This window comes from Orycteropus afer, unplaced genomic scaffold, assembly GCF_000298275.1.
Source record: "Orycteropus afer afer isolate SDZICR_OR568_19922 unplaced genomic scaffold, OryAfe1.0 scaffold00075, whole genome shotgun sequence".
NCBI lineage: Eukaryota > Metazoa > Chordata > Mammalia > Tubulidentata > Orycteropodidae > Orycteropus > Orycteropus afer.
In genome coordinates this window covers 9,338,913-9,363,829 of record NW_006921662.1, presented here as the reverse complement: position 1 = coordinate 9,363,829, position 24,917 = coordinate 9,338,913, and the positions used below count along the sequence as shown (strand labels likewise).

The window sequence follows — 24,917 nt, the reverse complement described above, 5'->3', positions numbered from 1 at the left end:
GGGCTTGGCAGCCTCAGCAGTCAGGGCCTGTCTGAGTGAAGAAAAGCCTTTAGCTTCAGTGGGCCAGGAGCTGGAGGCAGAGCTGAAGCCCAAGGCTGAGGGACTTTCACCAGCCTCTAGAGCCTGGCACTTTGAATTTGGACATAAAGCATCCAAACTGTAAGAGAATAAACTCCTGTTTGTTAACCCATTTGTGGTGTATTTCTGTCAGAGCAGCACTAGGTAACCAGAACAGGCAGCCTCCCATGGGAGCTTTGAAGGCTCAGTCTCCTGCTTTCCCAGTCACTCGTGGCTACCAAGGAGGGGTAGCAAGCACTGCCTGAGAGTGGCTACTGGGGACTCTGGCAGGACAAAAAGGCTGGGGATGGCAGGGGAGAGAATCAGACAGCAGGGAGGTTCTACTACATGCAGGGGGTGGCAGGTGAGAAGGGGGAACATTGAGTAGGTGGGATTCTGAATCCAGGCCTTAGCACTACAAGATACTAGAGGTGGAGAGACTGAAGTCTGAGGAAACTGGAACATTGGAAGAATGGAGGGTAGGGAAGTCTGGATGAAAGCTAACAGCATACAGGCTGTGGGTCAGCCAGTTCAGCCAGGCCTCAGGACCCACCTCCCAGCCCTGCTCCATGTTGGCCCTCTGAGACCTTTGTTTTAGGCCCCATGGCCCTCAAGTCTTTGAGCTCATTTCTTTCCTCTTCAGAGGGTGGATGACAGAACACATTCAACTTCAAGCTTTTCCACATGTCTTTATTCCCCAACTCTGCCCCTTCGCAGCAGTAGGCCCTCCCGGGGAAGCTGGCCCCTAGGGGGTCTGCAGGAGTCTATACTGCCCAGAAGGGCACAGACCCATTCTGCTCCTAAGCTGTTCGGTGATCAGTGCTGACTCAGGGAAGCTCATCCACCAGTGCGCTGTTCAGACAGTTGTAGAGGTAGATATACTGCTCCTGGAAACAGAGGTGGGATGAGAAGCCTCAACCCATCTACAGAAATCTAACCAAGAAAGTTTTCCTTGGTGTCTCCTAGGGTCCTATCCCAGCTAGAGAGACTATAGCGGCCCACAGCGCCACCTGGTGGTTATACAAATGATCCAGCCTAGAGGTGTCTACGGTAGTGGATTGTCCAGTCTTCCTTCTGAGAAGTGGCTGGTGGGTTTGAACCACCAGCCTTCTAGTTAGCAGTCAATTACCTTAGATACTATGCCACCAGAGCTCCTTTATTTGGGAGGTTTTAGAGGCATCCTATAGCTTGCGGAAGAACCTTCCCCACCTCCCCGCCCCTTCCCACAGCTGGGCCCATCTTTGCCTCTCACCAGCGTTGGGGTCATAAGGCCACAGGCCTGTGACTGCTGCAGGGCCACGTTAAAGACATCCACGGTGCACTCAGCCCCTGCCTGCTGCAGCAGCTGCTCCATGGCCAGGAAGATGCCCAGTTGGGCCACACCTTTGCTGCAGTGGGCCCAGAGTTGGATGGGGTGCCTCAGGGGATGGAAGGTGAGGGAGGAGATCCAGGTATGAGGGAAAACCCAACTTGGGCCAGGGGACTGTAAGGGATACTAAGAACTTGGTCAGCCAGCCTGGGCCCAGGCAAGGAAATGGTTCATTCCTACCGTATCCCTAAGAAACCCAAGAGCAAGGGGAGGAGGAGATAGGGCATTGGGAGACTGTGCCCTTTGACCCATAACCCAAGCATGGCTCAGTAAGATGTGAGGCCCTGCCAAAGGGGCAGTGAGAGGGTCCTGGCACCCACTGCCCAGGCCTTTGTCCACAGCACCTGGAGTGGCTGAGCAATGTGCCAGGCTTCTTGCTCTTGCCCTGGTAGCAGCACTGGCCCACAGCAGCCAGGAAGGGCAGCAGGGTGGCAGCAGGCAGCTCACGCCCAGGCTCCCAGGATGGCAGCTGCAGCTGCTGCACCTGCCTCTCCTTCCTGCTGTCCCCCTGGGGCAAAGACCCAACAGCATTAGTGCCAGGAAAACAGAGGGAAGCTGGCATAGGATGGCCCACCTGCCCCACTACCTGTGGCTCCAACACCTACATGGGTGACCCTTAGGAGGGTGCAGGGCCAACCTGCTGTGTTGCTCTCAGCCATCCAGTGCACAGTCACTGTATCCGTAACAATAGGACACTTCTCCGTTGGCCAGAACTCCTGAGGAGTGGGGAAGATCTGAGTCAGAGCCACTCAGGCAGCTTCCTAAGGTCTCTATGCAGGCCCTGGCCATAGGCTACACCACGCTTCACCCCCAACTCCTAAGCCTCCCATCCTCTGTCTTCCTCTTCCTCCCTCTAGTGCCTCCTCACCTTCTCCTGCATGTCAGGTGGGCACAGGGAGACCAGCACATGGGCCCCATGCTCCCACACCAGCTGCCAGAGCTCCTTTGGCCCTGCAGGACCCGTCAGTACCACATGGTCACGGCCAGAAGGCCCACCCTGCAGAGCACAGCTCATTGGCTCAAGAGAAGGCATTTCTGCCCATCCCACAGCTCTAGGAGCCCTCAGCAACCCTAACCCAACCCAGGAGGCCCAAATGGTCAGAGAGGACAAGCAAAATGGTGGCAAGCCCAGCATCATCTCACGGGGAAGAGCCAGGCTTCAGGCATCTCATCAGGGGGACTCTCCTCCAGAGGGGAAAATTGCACTTGAGAACGATCGTCTGTGGGAAGATAGTGAGAGTGAGGTTGCCAGAGGTCGTGTCAGATGTCCCTGACCCATGCTTGCCGCCCCCCTCCCCCCCGCCCCCGGTCACAGTCCGCGCACACTCGCAGGAGACACTGCTGTGTTGCTCATAGCCAGGAGGGGGCGTCCGAGAGCCAGTCTCTTCCTTGATAGCCTGGAGCAGAAGCTGGAAGAGAGATGGACACCGAGGCTGGGCAGAGCCCACAAAAGTACCACCCGAGCGTAGAGGAAACTTATCATTCACCCCCTGGCCTGAAGCTTACCTCGTACTCCTTCAAGAAGCCAGCATTGGCGTTGGCCGCCCTCTTGGCGCAGGCCTGCGCAAAGTTCTTCACGGAGATGGGCCGGGACCTGGGGGAAGGGTGGAGAGGGGAGAAGGCACACCAGCTTCCCCAGCTCCCGCTCCTAGTCTTCTGGGCTCTGCCGGTGGACACGATGGACAAGAGTGGGACCTTTTGGTGGGAGGGTACAGGAAACCTGTGCCTCACCCCCACAGGGAGTAAGGGTTGCTGAGACGTACTCTGAGGTGTCCGAGGGCCCTTCCAGAATCTTGTTCAGGAGACAGCTGTGCAGGAAGATGTACTGGCTCTGGCAGGAGCAAAGAGGGAGGTCCACTGAGGGAGCGTGGTGTACCAGAGAGATTTTCCAGGCCCCACCAGCAAGACCAGGACAGGGCAGAGTGAGAAGGATGCCAGTTGGAGAACTGCCCTGTGCTGTCCCACAGTGTCAAAGCTGGCAGAGCCATGCTCCCCCTTCCCTTCTACAGAAAAAGAAACAGAAGCCCAGATGGGAGCGTTCCTGCCCTAGGGTCCTCTGTGTGTTCCTAATGAGCTCCTTTGCCTTGTCCCTGTCACCACCCCCAGACCCTGTGGCCCCCACAGCCATCCACCTCCCACCCACTCCTTCAGGGTTCCAGCTGCCCAGCCCAGCTTGCTGCAGCCCTCACCCACCGGGGTTTGGATCATGAGGGGTCGGTGTATCCGGAGTGCATACACAGCGTTGAACACATCTACCATCTGCTCCTCCTCCAGCTGCTGCAGCAGCCTTGTCAGGGCCACAAAGGTGCCTGTCCGACCCACACCCGCACTGCAAGGACAAGTCCTGGGGAGCTGAATGAGGGAAGGAACTACCCGGTCCCCTCTGGCCCCAGAGCACTCCCCCCAGCCTTTTTTTACCCAAGTCCAGGCAGCAGACCCTTCCCACCACCCACCTGCCCTCACCTGCAGTGTACCAGGATGGGCCACCGGCCCTGGAAGGCCCTCGCCTGCTCCTGTACCAGTTGCACAAAGGTGAGCAGGGAACTGGGGGCCTCAGGGATGCTGTGGTCAGGCCAGGTCGTGAACTGCAGCTGCTTCACTCTCCGCTGCCGTTGCTCAGAGCCCTGAGTAAGGGGGCAGGAGCAGGGGAGTGGGCAGGGATGTCATGCTGCTCCTACTTATCAGTAGGAGCAATGTTATTCAACATTCAGTCTGAAGGGGGAGGTATCCCCCCTGCCCTCACTGGTTCCAGCCCTGAAACTTTCTTCACCCGAGGGCAGGGGGGATACTTCCCCCTTCAGACTGAATGTTCCTTGAAGGCAGTGCCTATGTCTTCCCCCTCCATCTGGATGCCTTCTGAGGCCTTGGATCCTTTTCTATAGAGGGGGTGCCCAGGCAGAGGGGTGATTCTGGTCTCTGGCTTCCTACCCCAGGAGGTCACTTTGGGAAGGGAGATAGGCACAAGGGGGTGGGGTGAAGAAGGGAACCCTGAGCTGAGCACGGGGCAGGACAAAGCCTTTACTTCTTGCCCTACTCTACCCTTGACTCACTGTGTAATCTCGACTACACCCTTACCCTTCTCTGTGCCTCATTACCTCTTCCTTAGAAGGCCTCCACCATCTTCCCTATCAACCGTTTTCCCAAGAAAATCAAAAACCCTGGGCAGTAGTCAAGTGCTTGAGGTCCTTAGGAAGAAGGCCTTGGGGACCCAGGAAGTGACGCACCCTTCTGTGGGAGTCTCAGCACTAACGCCCACCCTACCCCTGCCTTTCTCCCTTGGACACGCACGTGCTGCAGCTGGAATTCACGCTTGGTCCACTCATCCTTGGGCTCCTCAGCCAAGAGGTGAATAGTGATGTGGCCATGGGTGATGGGGGTGGTGTCAGCTGGCCAGTAATGCTCACACAGCACCTGGAGCCAGAGGGTGAGAACGAGCAGAGGGTGATTGCAGCCCCAACCCTATCACCACCACCTCCAAAACTTTTCCAACCCCATAGATGGGTGGACAGGCTGAATGATCAGGTATGTCTAGGCAGGGGGGAGTATGCCCATGACCATGTATAGGGTTGGCAAATGATTCTTCTACAAGCGTACTTGTATGTGCTGTAAGAATATCCAGATGTATAGTAGAGCTGACAAAGGACAAGGTTGTGGTAGCTTCTTGGCCATAACCAGCTACCTGGTGGGGGCAAGTAGTTGGAACTGTGGGCTCAGGACCATGGTCGCAGGGACAGCAAGCTCAATTGGCATAACATACTACACAAAAAAAAAAGGAGCTCTGGTAGCACAGTGACTAAGGCATCTGACTGCTAACCAGAAGGTTGGAGGTTCAAATCCACCAGCCATGCCATGGAAGCAAGACTGGGCAATCTACTTCCATAAAGATTTACCACCTTGGAAACCCAGTGGGGGTCACTATGAGTTGAGATCAACTCCATGGTATTGAGTTTGGTTTGTTTTGTTTTACTACACAAAAACATTGTTCTACATCCTACTTTGATGAGTACCGACTGGGGTCTTAAAAACTTGCAAGCAGCGATCTAGATGCAACAATGGGTCTCTCCTCGCCCAGAGCAAAGATGAATGAAGAAAACCAAAGATGCATGGAAACATTTAGTCCAAGGGACTAGTAGGCCATGTGATCCTCAGCCTATATGACCATGAGACCAGAAGAACTAGATGGTGCCCAGCTACCACTGTCAACCACTTGGAGGGGGATCAGTGTAGGAGATCATGGATATAGAATGGGAGAACAACGTGTAACAAAACTCAAAATCATTAAAAAAAAAAAAAAGGCTTGCTGGTCTAATAGAGCTGTGAGACCCCTGATGAGACAACGGCCCTAGTTACCCTTCAGGTCTGGAACTGAACTCACTTCTATGGCGTCCAGCCAAAGAATAGACAGGTGTATGGGGTGAACATTTACATCAGGTAGATTCACTCATTGGAGTGATCCATCGTGGGAGAACAGAAGGGCAGTGTTTGCACAGGGAGATAGCTGGGGGTCCAGAGTACATGGGAGGGAAGGACACAGAGAGGAAGTGGGAAGAGAGCTGTTACATTGTGGTCAATTACAGCTGAACGTCATGAAACAAAATGTGTATGAACTGCTATATGGAAAATGAATTTGCTCTGTAAACTTTCACCCAAGTCACAATAAAAATTAAAATAATAATAATAAAAAAGTACAGCCCATTCCTTCCCACCCATCTTCTTGGTCCCTGCTTCTTCTTGTTGTTGTTAGGTGCCATCAAGTCAGTTCCAACTCATAGCGACCCCATGTACAAGAGAACAAAACACCGCTTGGTCCTGCACCATCCTCACAATCCCTGCTATGCTCGAGACCATCGTTGCAGTCACTGTGTCAATCTCTCTTGTTAAGGGTCTTCCCCTTTTTCACTAGCCCTTCACTTTACCAAGCGTGATATCCTTCTCCAGGGAATGGCCCCTTCTGACAACATGACCAAAGAAAGTCTGGATATTCTCATATCCAAGGCACATTCCAGCTGCACTTCTTCCAGGACAGATTTGTTCATTCTTCTGACAGTCCATAGTATTTTCAGTATTCTTCGCCAACATCATAATTCAAAGGCATCAGCTCTTCTTCGGTCCTCCTTATTCATTGTCCAGCTTCCACATGCATAGAGGCGATTAAAAACATCATGGCTTGGGTTAGGCTCACCTTAGTCTTCAAAGTGACATCTTTGCTCTTTAATACTTTAAAGAGGTGGGGTTTTTTTTTTTTTTTTTTTCCCAGCAGATTTGCCCAGTGCAATACAATGTATGGTTTCTTGACTATTGTTTCCATGGGTGTTGATTATGGATCCAAGTAATATGAAATCTTTGACAACTTCAATCTTTTCTCCATTTATTGTGACGTTGCTTGTCAGTCCAGTTTCAAGGATTTTCATTTTCTTTATGTTGAGATGTAATCCATACTGCAGACTGTAGTCTCTGATCTTCGTCAGTAAGTACTTCAAGTCCTCTTCACTTTCAGCAAGCAAGCTTGTGTCATCTGCATATCGCAGGTTGTTTATGAGTCTTCCTCCAATCCTGATGCTGTGTTCTTCTTCATATAGTCCAGTCCTGCTACTCTGCTGAAATTCTTCTCTGAATTTCCACCCAAGGCCACTTTCTCCAGAAGCCTCTCTTCCCTCGCTGGACCCCAGCACTCTCACCCCAGACCTCTTGTATGACCATTAAAGCTTTGAGTTGGCTCCTGATCTTTGGTAAAACTTGGTGGGCCTTACTTAGCAGCTCACTGGCCTTACCTCACTGTTCCTGCCCTGCACTGAGGGAGCACAGAGGAAGCATCCACCAAGCTTATTGAAAGAACGTATGTGCAATGCCCACCCCAGACCAGTCCTCATCCCTTGATCTCCAACTTCTCCAACCTTTCTCTGTCTGGAGAGAACAAGCAGAGACTATGAGAAACAGCAGAAGCCATTGGAAACTGAGTCAAAGTGAGAGTACCCAGTCCCTCCCCCCTGCCTTTCAATGCTAGGTGACCCTAGGGAGCCCCACCAACCTCAAACCTGGCTGGTATCATTCCTGTCTGCCTCACCCTCCCCAACAGGGAAGACACAGAAGGGTTGCTAAGGCCGTGGTCATGCCTGCAAGGAGAACGTGTGCCACCTGGTGGCTTTTCTGGAAACTGTAAGGCATGCTCACCCTCCCATTCTCCATGCCCACGGTCAGCATGACTATGATGTGGACCTGCTGCTCCCACACCAGCCGCCAGAAGTCCTCCAGAGTTTTCTTGAGTGGCCCCTGGGTGGCGATGAATTCCTGTGGGTGAGTGTAACCCTGGAGTGTAGGTAACAGAGGACAGGAACTTGTTAACAGGTACACTCTTGGCCCCTGCACACCACCACATAGCAGTAAATATCCCACATGTGCCATCCAGGAATGAGGACACTATGAACATGCCAATACGTGTGCAAGCATGTGAATACGTGTGTACACCAAGCAACCAAACCTGGAGAGAAGACTTCAGAGGCCCTACACCACTGACGTCCCACTTCAAAAGAACAAGAAAAACCTACATGAAAATACAAAGTACTAGGCATAGTGGATACGGGACTTGACTGCTAACTGGAAGGTCAGCAGTTCAAACACACCAGCTACTCTGTGGAAGGAAGACTGGGAGATCTACTTCTGTAAAGATTTACAGCCTCAGAAACCCAAAGGGGGCCACTATAGGTCGGAAAGGACTTGATGGCAGTGAGTTTGGTTTTTTTGTTGCTGTTGTTCGTTTGTTTGTTTAACATGCCAAAAATACTCTCCCCAATTCACCCTCTTCACCAATCCTAGAGTGACCTTCCTGAAACCAAACTGTGTTCCTCCCATGCTCAAATGTCTTCCATGGCTCCTCATTGCCCACCAAAAAAAAATCCAAAGTCCTCAACCAACAATCAAGGTTCTCCTTGATCCAGCAACAACCCACCATTCTTATCTCATCTCCCAACACCTGCCACTATCACCCCACACTGCACTCTGCTCACACTGGGCCACCTACCATCCCTCTACATTTTTCCCTGGGGAGAAAGGTTTTATTCAGGCTCTTCTCTCTGGCCAGAATGTCCTTCCCTGCTTTCTCTTCCCCACTTACCAAAATTCTACTCATCCTTCAAGAAGATATCAAGCATCCTTTCCTCAAGAAAGACTTTTCTTGATTCTGGAGGTGCACCTAAGTGCTCCTTCTTCCATGTGCTTGTCCCTTATTACAACACTTGTCACACTGGGTGGTAGATGTCTCACATCTTACACACACACACACACACACATACAGATCATATGTTCTCCTTTGGAGGTGGCAGATGCAGCTAACTCAGCCCTGCCTCCTGCAGCCCAGCACAGTGCCTGACATACAATAAAAACCAGCTGCTGTTGAGTTGACTCTGGCTCATAATGACTCCATGTGTGTCAGAATAGAACTGTGCTCCATAGGGTTGTCAGTGGCTGAATTTTCAGAAGTAGATCACCAGGCCTTTCTTCCAAGGTGCCTCTGGGTGGATCAACCACCAAAATTTCAGCTAGCCACTGAGCACATAAATTTGCACCACCCAAACCCTCAATAAATACTTGCTGGATTGACATACAGAAACACAAGCTGGTGACTTTCATGGATGTCTAGCTAGAGCTTGAGCAGGACAGTGTGTGAAAACCAGCTATCTCCCAAGCAGACACACCCACAGACAGCCTGCTGGTGGCCCTTACTGGGATGAAGTTGGCATTGATGTAGTCGGAGTGAGGCTCTCCCTCCAGCTGGGTCAGCCTGACCCGAGAATGGTCATCTGCAGAGGGTAAAGGTTGTGCCCTCAGTGCCCAGGCACACACAGTCCCCGTCCCCCCCCCCCCGTGCCAAGCTGTGCCCTCTGCCCGTGCCCCTATCCTGCTCCCATGCTCACAGGGCAGTACATGCGGGTAGCGGTTCTTGGAGGCATTGGCAGGATGTTCGGCCTCTAATCTGGGCTGCTCCTTGCCCACCTCCTTCAGTTCCTGCAGAGATTGGGGACAGGTGATGGTGGCTGAAGTAAGCCCATCTCACCCCTCATTAGAACACGGCAGGGCTGCTGAGTGCACAGCTGGACGTTCAAGCCTCAGGCCCTTATCCTCCCTCCTCTGAACTGTACCTCAAACTCCTGTTAGCAGGATGCTATCTTGTCCCCAGGATCTTACCTCAAACTCCTGAAAGAAAGCCTGGTGAGCATGAGCACTCTTGGCCTCATAGCTCTGCTGGAAGCTCTGGATGGGGATTGGCCGGTGGGTCCTCCTGGTGGGAGAGGGAGGGAGTGGGCCTGGGTGTACAGGCAACAGGCTCAGAGCAGTGGAGCTAGTCCTCCTGGCTGCACAGCCTGATCTCCAGGAGCTAGTGGGAGCACATACTTGGCCTCCAGTCCCTCTTCTGGAGTCCACAAGTATGTTTAGCAAGCTTTTCTGCTGCACAGAGGGCTGGGCTGCGAGTCACCAGTGCGGAAAGATGGAAAGAGGAGCACACAGGGAGGAGGGGTGGAGTAGGGGAGCCAGACCTGCTCGGAAAGCACAGGCATGATATATAAGCCCCATCACGGGTTCTGGAACAGGGCTTTCTGTGCCCAGCCAGTGCTCAATTAACATGGGTTCAATATGAAGTCAATATAAGGAAGAAAATGAATAAATTATAGGTCTAATAGAAGACACAGAGAGATTTGGCCCAATAGAATCCAGTGGTCAGAAGATGGGACTGGAACTGGGGAGTTAGGAGAAGAAGGAGGCAAAATGGGCCAAGGAGTGGAAGAGCCCTGAGGGTTGGAGAGAAGGTCCTCGCAGATGGCTGAGGAAGGAGAAGAGTGGTCCCCAGTCTAGGAGGCATCACAGGGGAGCAAGCTTCAGACACACTTGGCAATGTCACCTAAGGCCCAGCCATGGCAGGCCCTATAGCCATCACATCATAGTGGGGAGAGCGGGATACTCACTCACCGCAGGTTGTAAGCAGTCAGCTCTTGGGAAAATTGATTCTTCTTGGCCCTGCAAAAGGAGAAGAGGAGAGTGGGAGGCAGCCACTGGAGGCTAGGGCAGGGCCAGCCTCTCCCGCAAGAGGCCACTCCTTCCTCAGTTGTGGGGCCTCACCCATTCACCAAACTCTCCGAGGCCTAGCCCGGCCCCACTCACCTCTGCCCTTTCACTCGCCGCCAGCACAACAGGCCCAGCACAGCACAGATGGTGAAGGCACAGCCCGCCACAATGCCAGTCACCATGGGGAAGGGCACTGCCACCCTTGAAACGCTGGCCCGAGGCTCTGTGGAGGGCAAGGGCCAGAAGGAGCACAGTAGTCTTGCCTCCAACCCTCCCAGTGCCATGCCAACCTCTCCTGGGCTTGGGACCCTCTGGGCAGAGGGCACAGTGACACCCCCTACCCAGAAGTCTCAGATGCCAAACCAAGGCCAGAGATGGCTGTGAGGAGGAGCATGCTGGATGAACACTGAGAACACCTAGCAATGAATTATAGGCCTAATAGAAGTCCCATCTGCCCCACCTCCTGGGAACACCCCACACACCCTATTCCCCTCCCTGGTACCCTCTAAGAAAAGAGAGGGCAGAGCCCTGGCTACTTGGACTTTCTAGAACTGCACTGTCCAACAAAGAGTCCCTGGGTGGCAGAAATGGTTAAAGGCTCAACTACTAGCCAAGAGGTTGGTGGTTCAAACCCACCTAGACATGCCTCAGAATAAAGTGTTGGTGATCTGCTTGAGAAAGGTCACACCCTTGAAAATCCTATGGAGGAGTTCCACTCTGCACACATGGAGTTGCCATGAGTCGCAACTGACTACACAGCAACCAACAACAGCAACACTGTCCGATACTGTAGCCACAAGCCCCATGTGGCTGTTGAGCACTTGAACTGTGGCTAGTCTGAATTGAGATTTGTTCTGGGTATAAAATAGATATCACATTTAACACTTAGTAAGAAAAAAGAGTGTAAAAGAGCTCATCAGTTCGTTTGTTTCATGGGTCACATGTTGACAAGAAAATTTAGGTATCTTGGTTTAAATTATATATATATATATATATATATATATACACATATATATATATATATATAGTTAATTTCAGCTGTTTCTTTTTACTTTCTAATGTGGCTACTAGGAAATTTTTAAATACATACATGGTTCGCACTTATGGCTTGCTTTATGTTTCTAGTAGACAGTGCTGTTCTAGAGACTGGATGGCGGCGGGGGGTGGGGGCTCACGGTTTAGAGGGCCAGTGCTGGAAGGTAGTGTGGTCATGGACATTGGCAAAGAGTCTCATTGATGCCTCTGTCTCTACCTCTCGCCCACCCAGGGGAATTCTGGTTCCAAGAGCACCTTCATCATGGGCTTCTGGGCCTCTCAGCTCTACTAGGCAGGCATGTTTGCCCTGGAGTCTAACCTCAGTCCCTCCTGCTGCTGGGTGGAAATGAGCCTCAGAAGAGGGGTCCCAGCACTCCTCCCCCACTCCAGGGCCCAGCTGAAACCCCCAGCCTGGTCCCACCCTACCTGAGAAGGCAGAGAAGGAGATAATGGGCTCCAGAAGACTGGACCTGGTAAAGGCAGCAACACTGAACCTGGGCAGAGAAACAGTACCTTCTGTTGGGGGAGGGGCAGGCAAAGAAGGCGGATCACCTCTCAGGAAACAAAGTCATGAACAACACACATGCAAAAGTGAGAGTTTCCTTTTCTGCCACCTAAGAAAAAGGTTAACCTAGGTTTTCATCCATCTTCCCTGCCTTGGGGCATGATAAAACCCTAGAAATAGACACCTGAATATCATTGGCATTGTTTTGGCAAGCTGAAACAGAATTCACTTCTTACCTTTCCTTTCTGAAAAAAGAATCATGTAGCAGTTGGGTGTTCCCCTTTTTGCCCTGTCTACCAGGAAGCCCAATCAAATAATACTACTCTTCACATATTAACTTGGGCGGAGGGAGGGGCAATATACAATAAAAAGGAGGTCAGCATAAAATAATCAAGGCAAAGGAAGACAATGGGAGGGGCATGAGAGTGAAAGGCAACAAAGGTAAATAATATTACATACATAATCCTTCAATAACAGTAATAATGATAATCTATGAATGGATACATAGATACTCAAGCTGAACATGGATAGGAAGATGAATGAGACTATACCCATGAATATATATATATATATATATATATATATATATATATATATGTGTTTGATAGAGGATATTTTAGGAGCTCTGGTAGCATAGTGCCTAAGGCACTTGACTGCTAACCAGAAGGCTGGCAGTTCAAACCCACCAGCCACTCCTCAGAAGGAAGATGGGGCAATCTACTTCCGTAGTGATACTGCCTCGGAAACCCAAGGAGGGGTCGCTATGAGTCGGGTCCAACTCGATGGCATGTAACAACAGCAACAACAAGAGGATATTTTTACATATGCACTTATATGTGCTACAAATATATCCATGAATATAGTGGAGTATATGGGGGGGGCAAAGTTATAAAAACTTCTTAGCCATAACCATACACCTTGAAGGAAGGAGTCACTGGGCTTGGGGACTCAGGCCTGTAGTCTCAGGGGACATCAAGGTCAGTTAGCATAACACAGTCTGCAAAGACAATGTTCTACACCCTACTTTGATGAGTAGTGACTGGGGTCTTAAAAGCTTGTGAGTGACCATCTAAGGTGCAACTATTGGTCAATCCTCGTCTGGAGCAAAGAGAGGAAAGAAAATCAAAGATACATGGAAACGATCAGTCCAAAGAACCAATGGACCATGGGAACCTCAGCCTCCATAACCCTGAGACCAAAAGAACTAGATGGTGCCTAGCTACCACTTCTGCCAGCTCTGAAAGGGATCACAATAGAAGGTCCTAGAGTGAGAGAAAAATATGGAAAAACTCAAAATCCTATAAATGACCAGGCTTACTGGTGGAAACCCTGAGACATTTAGTCTCCTTCAAGCCTGGAACTGTGGCTCAACTTTCAGCTAAATAGCCAGGTCTATAAGGTGACCAACAATATCAGGTTGGTACACACTCTTTAGAACAAGAGCCACATGAGATCACAAGGGCAGCGTTTGCCCAGGGATAAAGCTCAGAAGGCAGGAAGGCACAGGAAAGAAAAACAAATGGAATGGATGGAAATGATAGGGAGAAAGTGGGAAGAGTGCTGTTACACTGTGGAGATTACAACCAAAGTCACAAAGCATAATGTGTATGAACTGTTGAATGGAAAACACATTTGCTCTGTAAACTTTCACCCAAATCACAATAAAAAGTTAAAAAACAAAACAAAATATCTCTCCTCTTTAGGAGTTAGTCTAGATCTTTTGTTGAAATATGTGTAAAGAATTCATTTTAAAAAAAAAAAAAACTTGTAATACTCTTCCTCCAGCCTTAGCCCTCACCTATACTGGGCACCTGGCTTGAGCTGCCCATTACATATCTCCTGAGTCTGACCACATTCCTCTGTACCCATGGGCACTGTCCAGGATCTTGGCACAGCCCAGGGCCCTGGATAGAAGGGGTTGGAGAGCAGGATGGCCAGGTAGGAGTCGTGTCCCCCATAGTAGTGGTCATACCAGGTGTGGTTGATGGCTTCCCGGGGAGGCTGAGCCACTGGGAAAGGAACAGAGGAGGGACAGACAGGGTCAGTAGGGGGACCAAAGCATCTCTCCCAGTCACAGAGGGGAGATTCTGTTCCTCTAACATCACATTATCAGCTCTATCCTCAAAAGAAGCCTTATCCCTTCCTGTTCACACTGCCCACTATTGAATGCCAGTTTCAGGTATTTCATCTTGCCATTTTCAGCCCTTGAACCCCCTCCTTACCTACCCCAAACTGGGCATCAGCCTGGTCCTCCAACATCCTTCTGGGGCCAGTACTCACATGACATGTTGGTGGTGGCGATGATGCCATACCACTGGATCTGCCCTTTGTCCTCACCAAACATGCCCCGTGTGATCACCACTCCCATTTGCATCTCAGGCTCCAGCTGGGGGGCCGTGGCTAACTCTGGGGGCTGCCAGGCTGGAGATGGAGAGGAAGAAAGTGAAGTCTTAACCAGGTGTCTAAAAGTCAGCCTTCCTGGGCAGAGGTTATGCATGTGCATCCCCAGTGTCTCACACAGTGCCTGGCACACAGTAGACTCACAGCAAATGGCTAATTAAATGGTGCAATTCAATCAGAAGTGGAAAGTTCCTAGCCATGGTGCCAGGGTATGAGGCTCAAAAGCATGGCATCAACTTATATGAAATATAAGCTTATATACCTAATATAGTAGTTACCAGGGGTGGGTGGAAGGGAGAGGAAAAGTGGACCTAATTGCTTCAGGGACACTCAGCTTCTGTTAAGGAGCTCTGGTAGCATAGTACCTAAGGCACTTGACTGCTAACCAGAAGGCTGGTGGTTCAAACCCACCAGCCACTCCTCGGAAGGAAGGATGGGCAATCTACTTCCATAGTGATACAGCCTTGGAAACCCAAAGAGGGGTTTCTATGAGTCGGGTCTGACTCGATGGCACACAACAACAACAGCTTCTGTTAAGAGTGATAGAAAAAGTTGGGAAACAGTAGTGGTTGAACAACGTGATGAACATAGTTAGTGTCACTGAATTCTACATGGAAAGAATGTTGAAATGGCAAATGTTTTGTCACATACATATTTACAATTTTTAAAACATATATGATATTGGACCAGCAAGATCAGGGCCAGAGGACAGGGTTGGGGCTTGGGGTATGGGGAGCTGGAACACCAGGTGAACAGTGATGGAGGGAGACTGAGGGCACAGAGGTGGCTCCAGAGGCCGTGGAAAGTGCCTACCCTCTGCAGATGTGGCACACACCAGGGTGACCGCCCGGCTCCACAGCCCGTTTCTGCCCAGCACAGTGAGGCTGAGGCGGTAGGAAGTGGCAGGCACCAGGTTGGGTAGCAGGACAGCATCCTCAGAGGTGTTGGCCTGGAAGATGACATGAGCATTCCCTCCCACTGTCAGCTGCTCTGCCACCATGAGGCAGGTGCCCACATCCCCGGTGGGCACCGTCCAGTTCAGGACCAGGTGGGTGGCCTTGGGCTGGCACTGCACATCCTCCACAGGGTCAGGCTCTGTGGAAATCGAAGGTTCTGCCTTGTGTGGGGGTCAGACTCAGCGCACCCCAAAAAGAAGGTATCTGGGTCAGGGGCTGTCAAAATCATCAAGTACAAGGGAGTTGGGTATTTGTGCCCACAGAAAGGGACCCAGGCCACACAGAGAAGCACCTTCTCTTTTGGATGTCACTGCCCTCTGCAGAAGCATAGGAGGCAGCAACCCCATGGCAGGTGGGCACAACATCTACCAGGGAGGAGCAAGAGGCTGGGGTAAAAAGGACAGTACTGCCGACTGGATTAGGGTCTGCTCCTCAGGGTACCACTATTTTCCCCTAACAAATGCCAACATACCAACTGGCAGCACCACAGAGTGAGTGGAGGCCTGGAGTGGGCCTGCCTGGCACAGCACTGACAGGGAGAGGTTGCGTCCAGGTGTGAGACCCCTCAGGATGAGATGGGCTTGGCCGAGCACCAGGGGCTGCTCCCAGGAGAGGTACCCAGCCTCTGAGAGCTGGGCATGGCACTCCCCCTGTCCCAAGGGGCCGCTGGCCCAAGCCAGGTTGACCATAGCACTGCCTGCTTGCATTGACACCAACAACTCATTGGGTAAGAGAGGGGCTGTGGAGGGAAAGAGAGAGATTAAGCTCCTGAGAGCCTAGGCCACGATACCAGGAGCTTGCTGGCTCTACTTGGAGCCCTCAGGTGTGGAGGTGGGGAAATGGGGCAAAAGGGAGATGAAGGTGCCATTGAGGGGAAAGCCTGTGGATTTCAGAAGAAGGTTGTCCCCACCCCCACTCACAGGTCCAGCCGGAGGCGTTGGCTGCTACGGCATGGAGGGGCCCAGCCTTTGAGACCACCTCCACCTTGTACTCAGTGCCTGGAGTCAGAGCCGAAAAGCTGGTGCCGTCCACTTCAGGTCCCACATTGCTGGTGCCCACCCAGACACCTGCCTGGTATAAAGTCACCTGGTACCTGTCCCGGCCCCCAGGAGCATGGACCCAGGATATCCAGAGCTGAGTAGGGCCTTCACTGGTCACATTGACCAGAGGAGGGGTGAGGGGAGCTACAGGGAGAGCAAGATACAGGGGATGGAGAGGGCAAGAGGAAAATTAGAAAGCAAATCCCTGGCTCCTCCCTCCCCAACAGATCCCTCACTTCTCCCTCCATCCTTAACCTAATCAAGAAACACCTACAAGTCTGAGAGCCCAGTTCAGGGGTAGCAAGTGAGCCCATGACCTCATTCCACTATGAGCAACATGACGGCAGACACACCATTTGTCCCCAGAGAGCAGAGTGGAAGCTCAGTGTTTGTTGCATCAGTGAATTAATCACTTACTCTCCCCACCACTCACCCCTCTTGAAGGCTGAGCTAGGTGGGGCAGCACTAGAGTTAAATCATGTGCTTTTCCCAATCCCAGCACCCAAGGAACTTTAGCTAATTGCCGTCAAGTAGATTCTGACTCATGGCCACCCCATGTATGTCAGAGAAGAACTGTGCTCCACAGGGCTGATCTTTCAGAAGTGAATCTCCAAGCCTTTCTTCTGAGGCATCTCTGGGTAGATTTGAACCTCCAACCTTTTGCTTAGTAGCCCAGTACTTAACCATTTATGCTGCCCAGGGACTCCTTTGAAAGACCTCTAAATGGGTACATCAAGGTTCTGAAGGGCAGGCAGGTGTCTGTGGGTCCAGGCAGTGCCTCTCCTCACTCAGAGTTTGAGTCAGGATCTGGAGTCTCACAAGCCTAGCCCAAGCACACTGCTAACAACTCCTTTATAAATGGGGAAAGTGAGGCTCAGAGAGGGACAAGGCTTGCTTTAGTTTCTGAGCCACAACTAGAATCCAGTCTCCTGACTCCCAGCCCAGAACTCTTCCCAGCACCCTACAGCAGTCCTTCCTCAGTCTGTCTGGGGTCTCTCAGTGGTGGAGAGGCATCTAATGGGAATCTAGAGGAAAACAGGTAAGGTGGCTGAGGTGGAAGAGGGGGGCTGAGAAGGGAGGACCAGGGGGAGGTCACAACTCTGGAGAAGGATGGTGCCAGGGGTGGGGGCACCAGCTACTCTGCAGCTCCACCAAGGGCTCAGCAAGCAGAAAGCCAGGAGGACTCAGGCTAGCATGGGAGGGAACTTGAAACCCCAACCCTACAGGCTCTGGGGGCTTTCAGGAGAGAAGAGAACTTCAGCATGTGATGCACAGCAGATCCTGCCACGTCCGTGACTCCATGTCTCTTTCTAGTGCCTTCACTGAGGGCCCCTTGCCCCTGCTCCTCTCCAGGCTGGGGTTAGTACAAGGTAAGGAACATAAACTCTGGGTCACACTGCCAGAATTTGAATCCCAACTCTCCATTTATAGCTGATGAACTTAGGGCAAGTTACTTTCCTTCTCTGTTCCTCAGTTTCCTCATCTGTAAAATGGACATAACTATATTACCTACCTCACTGACCTGATGTTATGAGAAGCAAATGAGAAAACATGGGTAGATCACTTAACAAAGTGCCTGTGAACATCAGCTATTGCTGTTGACAGTATCAACCCTTCATGAACCCAGGTGGGGCTGGAGGCCCAGTCTGGCTGTGTACCTAATACCACCACCTCCACACTTTCATCCAGGAGATAAGCTGCAGAACAGCATGCCCATGGCTGCTATACCAGCAAGCAAACCTTTTGGGATCTACCACCTTCCAGAATGCCAGAAGGACAGAGCTCTGAGGGATTCCGGGTGAGGAAAATGGGGTCTCCTGGGACCTAGGGATGGGGTAACATGCTCTCATTCAATCCAGCTACCTGCCCACAGATGATAATGAGGTCAAGAGGGACCCACAGCCCCCTAGGTAACAGAAGAGCAGGGTGGGTGGTGAGGGAAGGTGGCATAGAGGGCACTCACGCATCCAGCCCGTGGCATTGGTACTGCTGCTCTTATCCGGACCCCGCAGGGTGACCAGCTGCACCAGGAACTTGGTGCCTGGGGACAACTGGTCCCAGAAGAAGTTCTGGGCCTCAGGAGTCAGGGTGTACTCAGCTTCCAGAGTCAGGGGCCTCAGGCGGTAAAGGCGTAGCTGGAAACCATCTCTGACTCCTGGCGGGGGGCTCCAGGAAGCCATCAGGACTGGAGGCTGGGCAGCAAGGCCCAGACTCAAGTTGGTAGGAGGAGCAGGAACTGCAAGGATAAGAAAAAACAGAACTGGAATAACTCAACTTCCAGACTTCTTGGCACTTTCCTTCCCTGACACCTGCCTCCCTCCCTTCAGTCTCCAAACAAGCTCCCAATGTTCTCAGTCTAAATGTACAGCTTCCACATCAAGCTCAATTGGCATAGCATGCTACACAAAAACATTGTTCTACATCCTACTTTGGTGAGCAGCAACTGAGGTCTTAAAAACTTGCAAGCAGACATCTAGATGCAAATATTGGTCTCTCCTCATCCAGAACAAAGAAGAGTAAAGAAAACCAAAGGTGCATGGAGACAATTAGTCCAAGGGACTAGTAGAGCATGAGATCCTCAGCCTATATGATCATGAGACCAGAAGAACTAGATGGTGGCCACCTACCACCACCTACTACCGTCAACCACTTTGAAGGAAATCAGTACAAGAGATCCTGGATGGAGTGGGAGAACAATGTGGAACAAAACTAAAAAAAAAAAAAAAAAATCAGGTTTGCTGGTCTGATAGAACCTAGTGAGAACCCTGAGATCATGGTCCCTAATTACCCTTCAGATCTGGAACTGAACTCACTCCTGTGGCTTCCAGTCAAACAAACAATAGACAGGCATATGGGGTGAACATTTACATCAGGTGGATAATTCCTTGGAGTGATCAATCATAGGATAACAGAATAACAGTATTTGCACAGGGAGATGGCTTAGGGGGCAGGAATGCATGGGAAGGAAAGACACAAGGAAGAAGTAAGTATAGGGAGGAAGTGGGAAGAGAGCTGTTACATTACAGGGATTGTAATCTGTCATGAAACAAAATGTGTACAAACTGCTGTATGGAAAATGAATTTGCTCTGTAAACTTTCACCCAAATCACAATAAAAATAAAAATAAAATAAAATAAAATCCAGCTTCTGCAGGGCTCTAACCCCAGTCTCCTTTCCTTCCCAGGATAACCTCTTAAAGACATACCCTGACACCCACTCCCCACCTTCTCCCCAAACCATCACTCCTTGGACATTGGCAGTCTAGTTACATCTGTCCCCTGCAATGCCACACACAGCACCCGCTCTCTGGTGTCTCTCATGGACCCTGGTCTCCACCTCACCTGCAGACATTCAATTCCTACACAGAGTGGCGCTGTCTCCCACAGTGGGCCTTGGCACACACTTAGCCTTTGTTAAAGCCCTGTCCACCTCATCCTACCCAGACCCACACACTTTCTAGTCACCTCACTTGCCTCTTTCAGGAACCCTTTCTTCCCTGCTTCCCATGCAGGTGCCCCTTCAGTGAGCTCCTAAAAGATCAAGCTAAACCCCATACGATTTCCAATGTTTGATATTTGACCATTTTAGCCTACAAAAAAATGCTGTTTCATATGGTTCAAGTTAATACACTGTGCATATTACTATCAATGTTGTTGTTGTTATGTGCCGTCGAATCGGAGCCAACTCATAGTGACCCCTCCTAAGGTTTCCAAGGCAGTATCACACGGAAGTAGATTGCTCCATCTTCCTTCCGAGGAGTGGCTGGTGGATTTGAACAGCCAGCCTTCTGGTTAGCAGTCAAGTGCCTTAGGCACTATCCTACCAGAGCTTCCATTACTATCAATGCACTTATACTATATTGTAATAACCAACCAACCAACCCACTGCTATTGAGTCGATTCCGACTCACAGCGACCCTATAGGACAAAGTAGAACTGTCCCAGAGGGTTTCCAAGGCTGTAAGTCCTTTTGAAACGACTGCCTCATCTGTTTCCTATGGAGTGGCTGGTGTGTTAGCAGGCAAGTGCTTTAACCACTGTGCCACCAGAGTGCCATATTATAGCATGATATAAAATAATATGCATAATTTACATGTAAACCATCTGTTTGCTTGTCAGTCTTCCTTTCGAGATTATCTTGTTTATCATTTTCATTCTTAGTACCTAGCCCCACACCTAGCAAATGGGAGGTATTTATTAAATATTTGTTAGAAGGATTGGTAGGTGGTGGGTGGATGGAAGGGTGGGTGGTGGGTGGATGGACGGGTGGATAGATGGATGAGTGATCAACCAAATGGTAGGAAGTCAAAAAGGCTTGCAAAAAGACAAATGAAATGCCCCACATTAGCCTTCTGAGTTAATAATGTGGTACACAGAAGGGTAGAAAGTAAAGGAAGCCAGTCTCCCACCCCCACTACCCTGAGCTGGTTTCCCAAAGGCTGCAGCCCGGAGCTCACCAGTGCAGGCATGAGTCCTCTGGATGCTGGAGTTGAGGTTCCCTGCCCAGGCCCACAGAGATAGAGAGTAGCAGGAGCCAGGCACCAGAGCCCTCAGAGCTAGGCTGGAATTGTCTGGACCCAATTTGACAGGATTGTCCAGTGACTTCTGGCTGCCCTCCTGGTGCCAGGTGACCATGTAGCCTTCCCGCTGCCCCGGTGCTGGGGACCAGCTGATAACCAGCTCAGAGGGGCTGTCCCTGCTGATAACCTCCAGTGACTGTGGTGCTAACGGCCCTGAAGAGAGAGGCAGTTTGGTAAGGAAGCCATACAGTGTATATGATCCTGTGATGTCCTCTGCCCAGCTCTCTGAAGCCCCTCCCTTACACTTCCTTCTCCAAGGCAAGGCCTCCCAACCCTGGGCCCAGGGACACAGTGCTGGCACTCACTTGTGTGACCTGTGAGGCTTTGAGTGATGACTCCCCAAGATGAGGCAATGTCCACCTGGTAGTGGGTTCCAGGCACCAGCCCACAGAAGGTGATCTGGGTGGCACCAGATGGCACAGAGATATTTCCCAGGAGGCCTGGGGCACCCTTGGCATAGAGCAGTGCCCGCCTCCCAGGCTCCCTGGTTGCTTCCAGCCCATTCAGCTGCAAAGTGGCACTATGGCCTTGTGTGGGCTGGGCTACAGAATCTGGAGAAGACAGAGGCCACAGAAAGTGAGGACCTGCCTGCATCTGGATGTAGATGCTCTGGGCAGGGCCCCACCTGAGGCACTCAGCCTAGACTCACCAGCCAGCCAGGCACTGGCCTGGGCCCAGGCATCATAGGGCCCAGCCAGAGCCTTCAGCTCCAGAGCATAGTGACCAGAAGGCAGGGGGCCTGGGAATGTGGCGTTGAGGTCCTCAGGGCCCAGAGTGGCATTCCTCTCCACTGGTCCGCTTAACCTCAGCAGGTAGCCATCCCGCACACCTGGCCCAACCTTCCAGCTTGCCCAGAGCTCTGGGGGCAGAGGAGTCAGCACCAGTTCCAGGGGGGCAGAGGGATCTTGGGAGGAAACGAGCAAACGTGTGCAGAAAGACCTAAACTATGGATTAGTAAAACCCTCCTAATTCTGTGCCCACTTCTTTCTACATGCACTAGACCTTGTCTCATTCAGATGCCAGCAGCCACAATTTGCCAAGTTCTGGATGAAGACTGGGATCTGTCCATCTGGCCATGGACAACAATAAGAGAAATAACCACCATGGCACTGAGTACTCTACATGTCACATCTCCCTGTCACTGCTCACAACACTATGAAGTAGATATTATATTATCATCCCCTTTTCAAGATACAAGGAGCTCTGGTGGTGCAATGCCTAAGGCATTTGACTGCTAACCAGAAGGTTTGTGGTTCAAACCCACAAGCCACTCTGCAGAACAATGATGGGACAATCTACTTCCATATAAAGATTTACTGCCTCAGAAACCCAATAGGTCACTTTGAGTTGGAATCAACTCGATGGCAGTGAGTTTGGTTTTCTTGCTTTCAAGACACAGAAAGTGAAGCACAAAGAAGGCAAACAATTGGTCCAAAGATCCACAGGCAGTCAGTGGTAGAAACAAGATCCTGAACCCAGGCAGTGTGGTTCCACCATGCTTAACACACAACAGAGCTCCTCTGAGTGAAAACATGGAAAAACTGTAGAGAATTCAACATGGGCTCAGGTGCCCAGCCCAGGTTCAGATCAGTTCAGCCACTTATAAGCTGTGTGATCCTTGGGTTCTTTTCCTTCTTGCAACCCTGCTCCCACAACTGTAAAATGGAGATCATATCACTAACATGGTGTTCCTAGCTGCTGCAAAAGGTTAAGCGTCTGACTACTAGCCAAAAAATTGGCAGTTCAAACCTACCATAGCCACCTTGGAAGATAGGCCTGGAGAACAGCTTCTGAAAGGTCAGAGCCTTGAAAACCCTGTAGAGCAGTTCTACTCTGCACACAGGGGGTGACCATGAGTTGGCATTGACTTGGTGGCAGCTAACGAGTACTAACATAGGATTCAATGAGACAGTACATGGACAGAGCCTAGCACAGAGCCTGGCATATGGAAGGGTTCAAGTGATGATAACTATTACCATCATGATCATCTTCTCATATGGGCACCTCCACTAGTCAACTAGAGGGACATACCACCATCCAAGCCCCACCCTTGCTCTGTGGAATTCCAAAGGAACCCCTCCTCCTCTAGTTGTATCCTAACCACTTGGCCAGGGGCTGCTTCCCCAGTGAGGAACAGCTGAGCAGCCTCTGTCACCTCCCCCTGCCCCACAAGTACTCACAGGTCCACTCGGTGGCATTGGGCCCTGCTGCCTGATAGGGCCCAACAGCAGCAGTAAGCATCAACTGATAGGGTGTACCCGGGGAGAGGTGAAGGAAGGTGTAGTTGGAGACCCCCTGGCTGACTACTGCAGTCATGTTGGTGCCATCCAGGAGGTCTGTGAGCAATAGGTGGAGCCAGGCAGCCCCCTCTGAGCCGTTCCAGGAGGCTTGCAGGGCACTGGTGCCCATGGCACGAAGCTCCAGGTGATGTGGAGGCCTGGGGGCTGGAGACAGGATGGAGAGAGCAAAGTAGAGCTGGAGAAGGGGTCTTAGAGCAGGATCCCAGAACAGCCCTAGGGAGCCCAGAAGCACAACCACACTGGGACACACCTGCCTATGAGGCTCTGGGATCTCCACTGCCCACACCACTCCCAGCTTTGCCACCAATGGGGGCCTTGGCCAAGTCCCCACCTTACCTGTCCACTGGTGGATGCTGAGCTTTGCTTGGAGGTTGCCAGCCCAGGTGATAACTTCCAAAACATACTTGCTCCCTGGCAAGAGGTTGTCAAAGCTATAGGACAGGGTGCCTGGGGACACGGAGACATTGTGCACCAGTGTCTGGGTTTCTAGATGGTAGAGGAGAAGTTGGTAGCCATCCTGCTCCCCGGGAGCAGCACCCCACAAGGCCTCCAGGCTGGATGGGCTCCCAGAGCTCTGGAGCTGCAGGTCTTGGACAGTCATTGGGGCTGCAGCAGATATCAAGAGAAGCACCAAGATCAGAGGGCAAGGGGCACGCACCACTCCTCTGCTTCCTGTGCCCCCAAGTAGTTCTCTGTCCTTGAAGTTGTCTCCTTTGGGTTACCCTGCCCTCTGCCATCCCTCCAGGGCAGCCACCTCCTACCCAGACCCCAGTCAATGTCCCCAACTCCCAATCTACAGGCTACTCACCAGTACGGGTGATAAGGGTGATGGTGGCATTCTGTGCACAAGGTCGCAGGGCAGTTACTTGCAGCTGGTAGTGACTCCCTGGCACCAGGTCCTGAAACTCAAAGCTGGATGCATTGGTGTGGACCTGGAACTGCTGCCCTTTGGGAGAGCCGAGGGGGCTCAGGCGGGTGAGGTTGAGGGCATGGCCAAGCCCTCCTGGCTCTGGAGCTGCCCAGCTCACGAAGAGGCTAGTAGGATTCCCCTGGCTGCTGATGTTCACTTTCAGGGGTAGTCCTGGGAGAAAGGGGTTGCAGTCAGTCTCCCAATACCCGCTCTGACCTGAAGAAGGAGGACAGGATAAAAAAAGGGCCAGAGCAGAGGCAGGGCCTGTGTGGAGAGATTAGCCCTGAACCCCCAAGCCCTACCTTGCTTGCCTACTGCAGACACCTACCTCTGCTCTCCTCATATGGGTGCCCTTCCGGGGAGTGGCATTCGTCTTCCTGTGGGAAAGAGGGAAGGGGAGTAGGGAGGAGATGGATGTGAAAGCCAGTGGGGGACAGGGCCAGGACCCAAGAGAAGGGCTTTCTCATCTGGTCTGACACTCCCCCAGACCCAGCCAAAAGGTTATCTCCTGGAGGGAGGCACACCCAAGGTGCAGGACCAGAGTGATCTATTCTCCCTCTTCTCTGTGCTGCCCCGGGGTGGGAGAGGAGCAGTCTCCTTTCTCGCCTAATGCAGACCAGCTGTGGGGCCACCGGGGAGAGGAGTAGGGCTGGGACATACCCTAGACAGCAGGGGTCCCACCCACCTGACCTGCCCCCTCTCCCCCCAT

General features: G+C 51.6%; 1 protein-coding gene across 1 annotated transcript; it reads right to left on the bottom strand.

Moving 5' to 3' along the window:
• Nucleotides 1–884: 884 nt before the first annotated feature.
• On the bottom strand, nt 885–24,917 carry LOC103197294 (receptor-type tyrosine-protein phosphatase V-like). Its single transcript, XM_007941189.1, has 33 exons — nt 24,894–24,917; nt 24,537–24,585; nt 24,107–24,424; nt 23,635–23,904; nt 23,179–23,442; nt 21,648–21,902; nt 21,304–21,549; nt 20,876–21,151; nt 18,383–18,655; nt 16,300–16,563; nt 15,852–16,118; nt 15,237–15,518; nt 14,304–14,444; nt 13,822–14,032; nt 11,945–12,012; nt 10,580–10,706; nt 10,388–10,435; nt 9,608–9,701; nt 9,337–9,427; nt 9,146–9,222; nt 7,598–7,732; nt 4,715–4,837; nt 3,890–4,050; nt 3,620–3,755; nt 3,190–3,257; nt 2,933–3,020; nt 2,751–2,835; nt 2,570–2,646; nt 2,295–2,423; nt 2,032–2,160; nt 1,771–1,934; nt 1,310–1,445; nt 885–944 (listed from the first exon to the last, which is right to left on the bottom strand). The coding sequence occupies exons 1-33, from the start codon at nt 24,915–24,917 to the stop codon at nt 885–887; spliced, it is 5,136 nt and encodes a 1,711-aa protein (XP_007939380.1).

What these genes read in the sequence shown, in the direction of transcription:
- LOC103197294 (XM_007941189.1), bottom strand. Translation starts at nt 24,917, where the DNA reads ATGGGGGGAGAGGGGGCAGGTCAG. An exon ending in CACCTGACATGCAGGAGAAG is followed by an intron (nt 2,161 to 2,294) that starts GTGAGGAGGCAC and finishes GCTCTGACTCAG; the next exon opens with ATCTTCCCCACTCCTCAGGA. An exon ending in CCCTCCTAAGGGTCACCCAT is followed by an intron (nt 1,935 to 2,031) that starts GTAGGTGTTGGA and finishes TCTTTGCCCCAG; the next exon opens with GGGGACAGCAGGAAGGAGAG.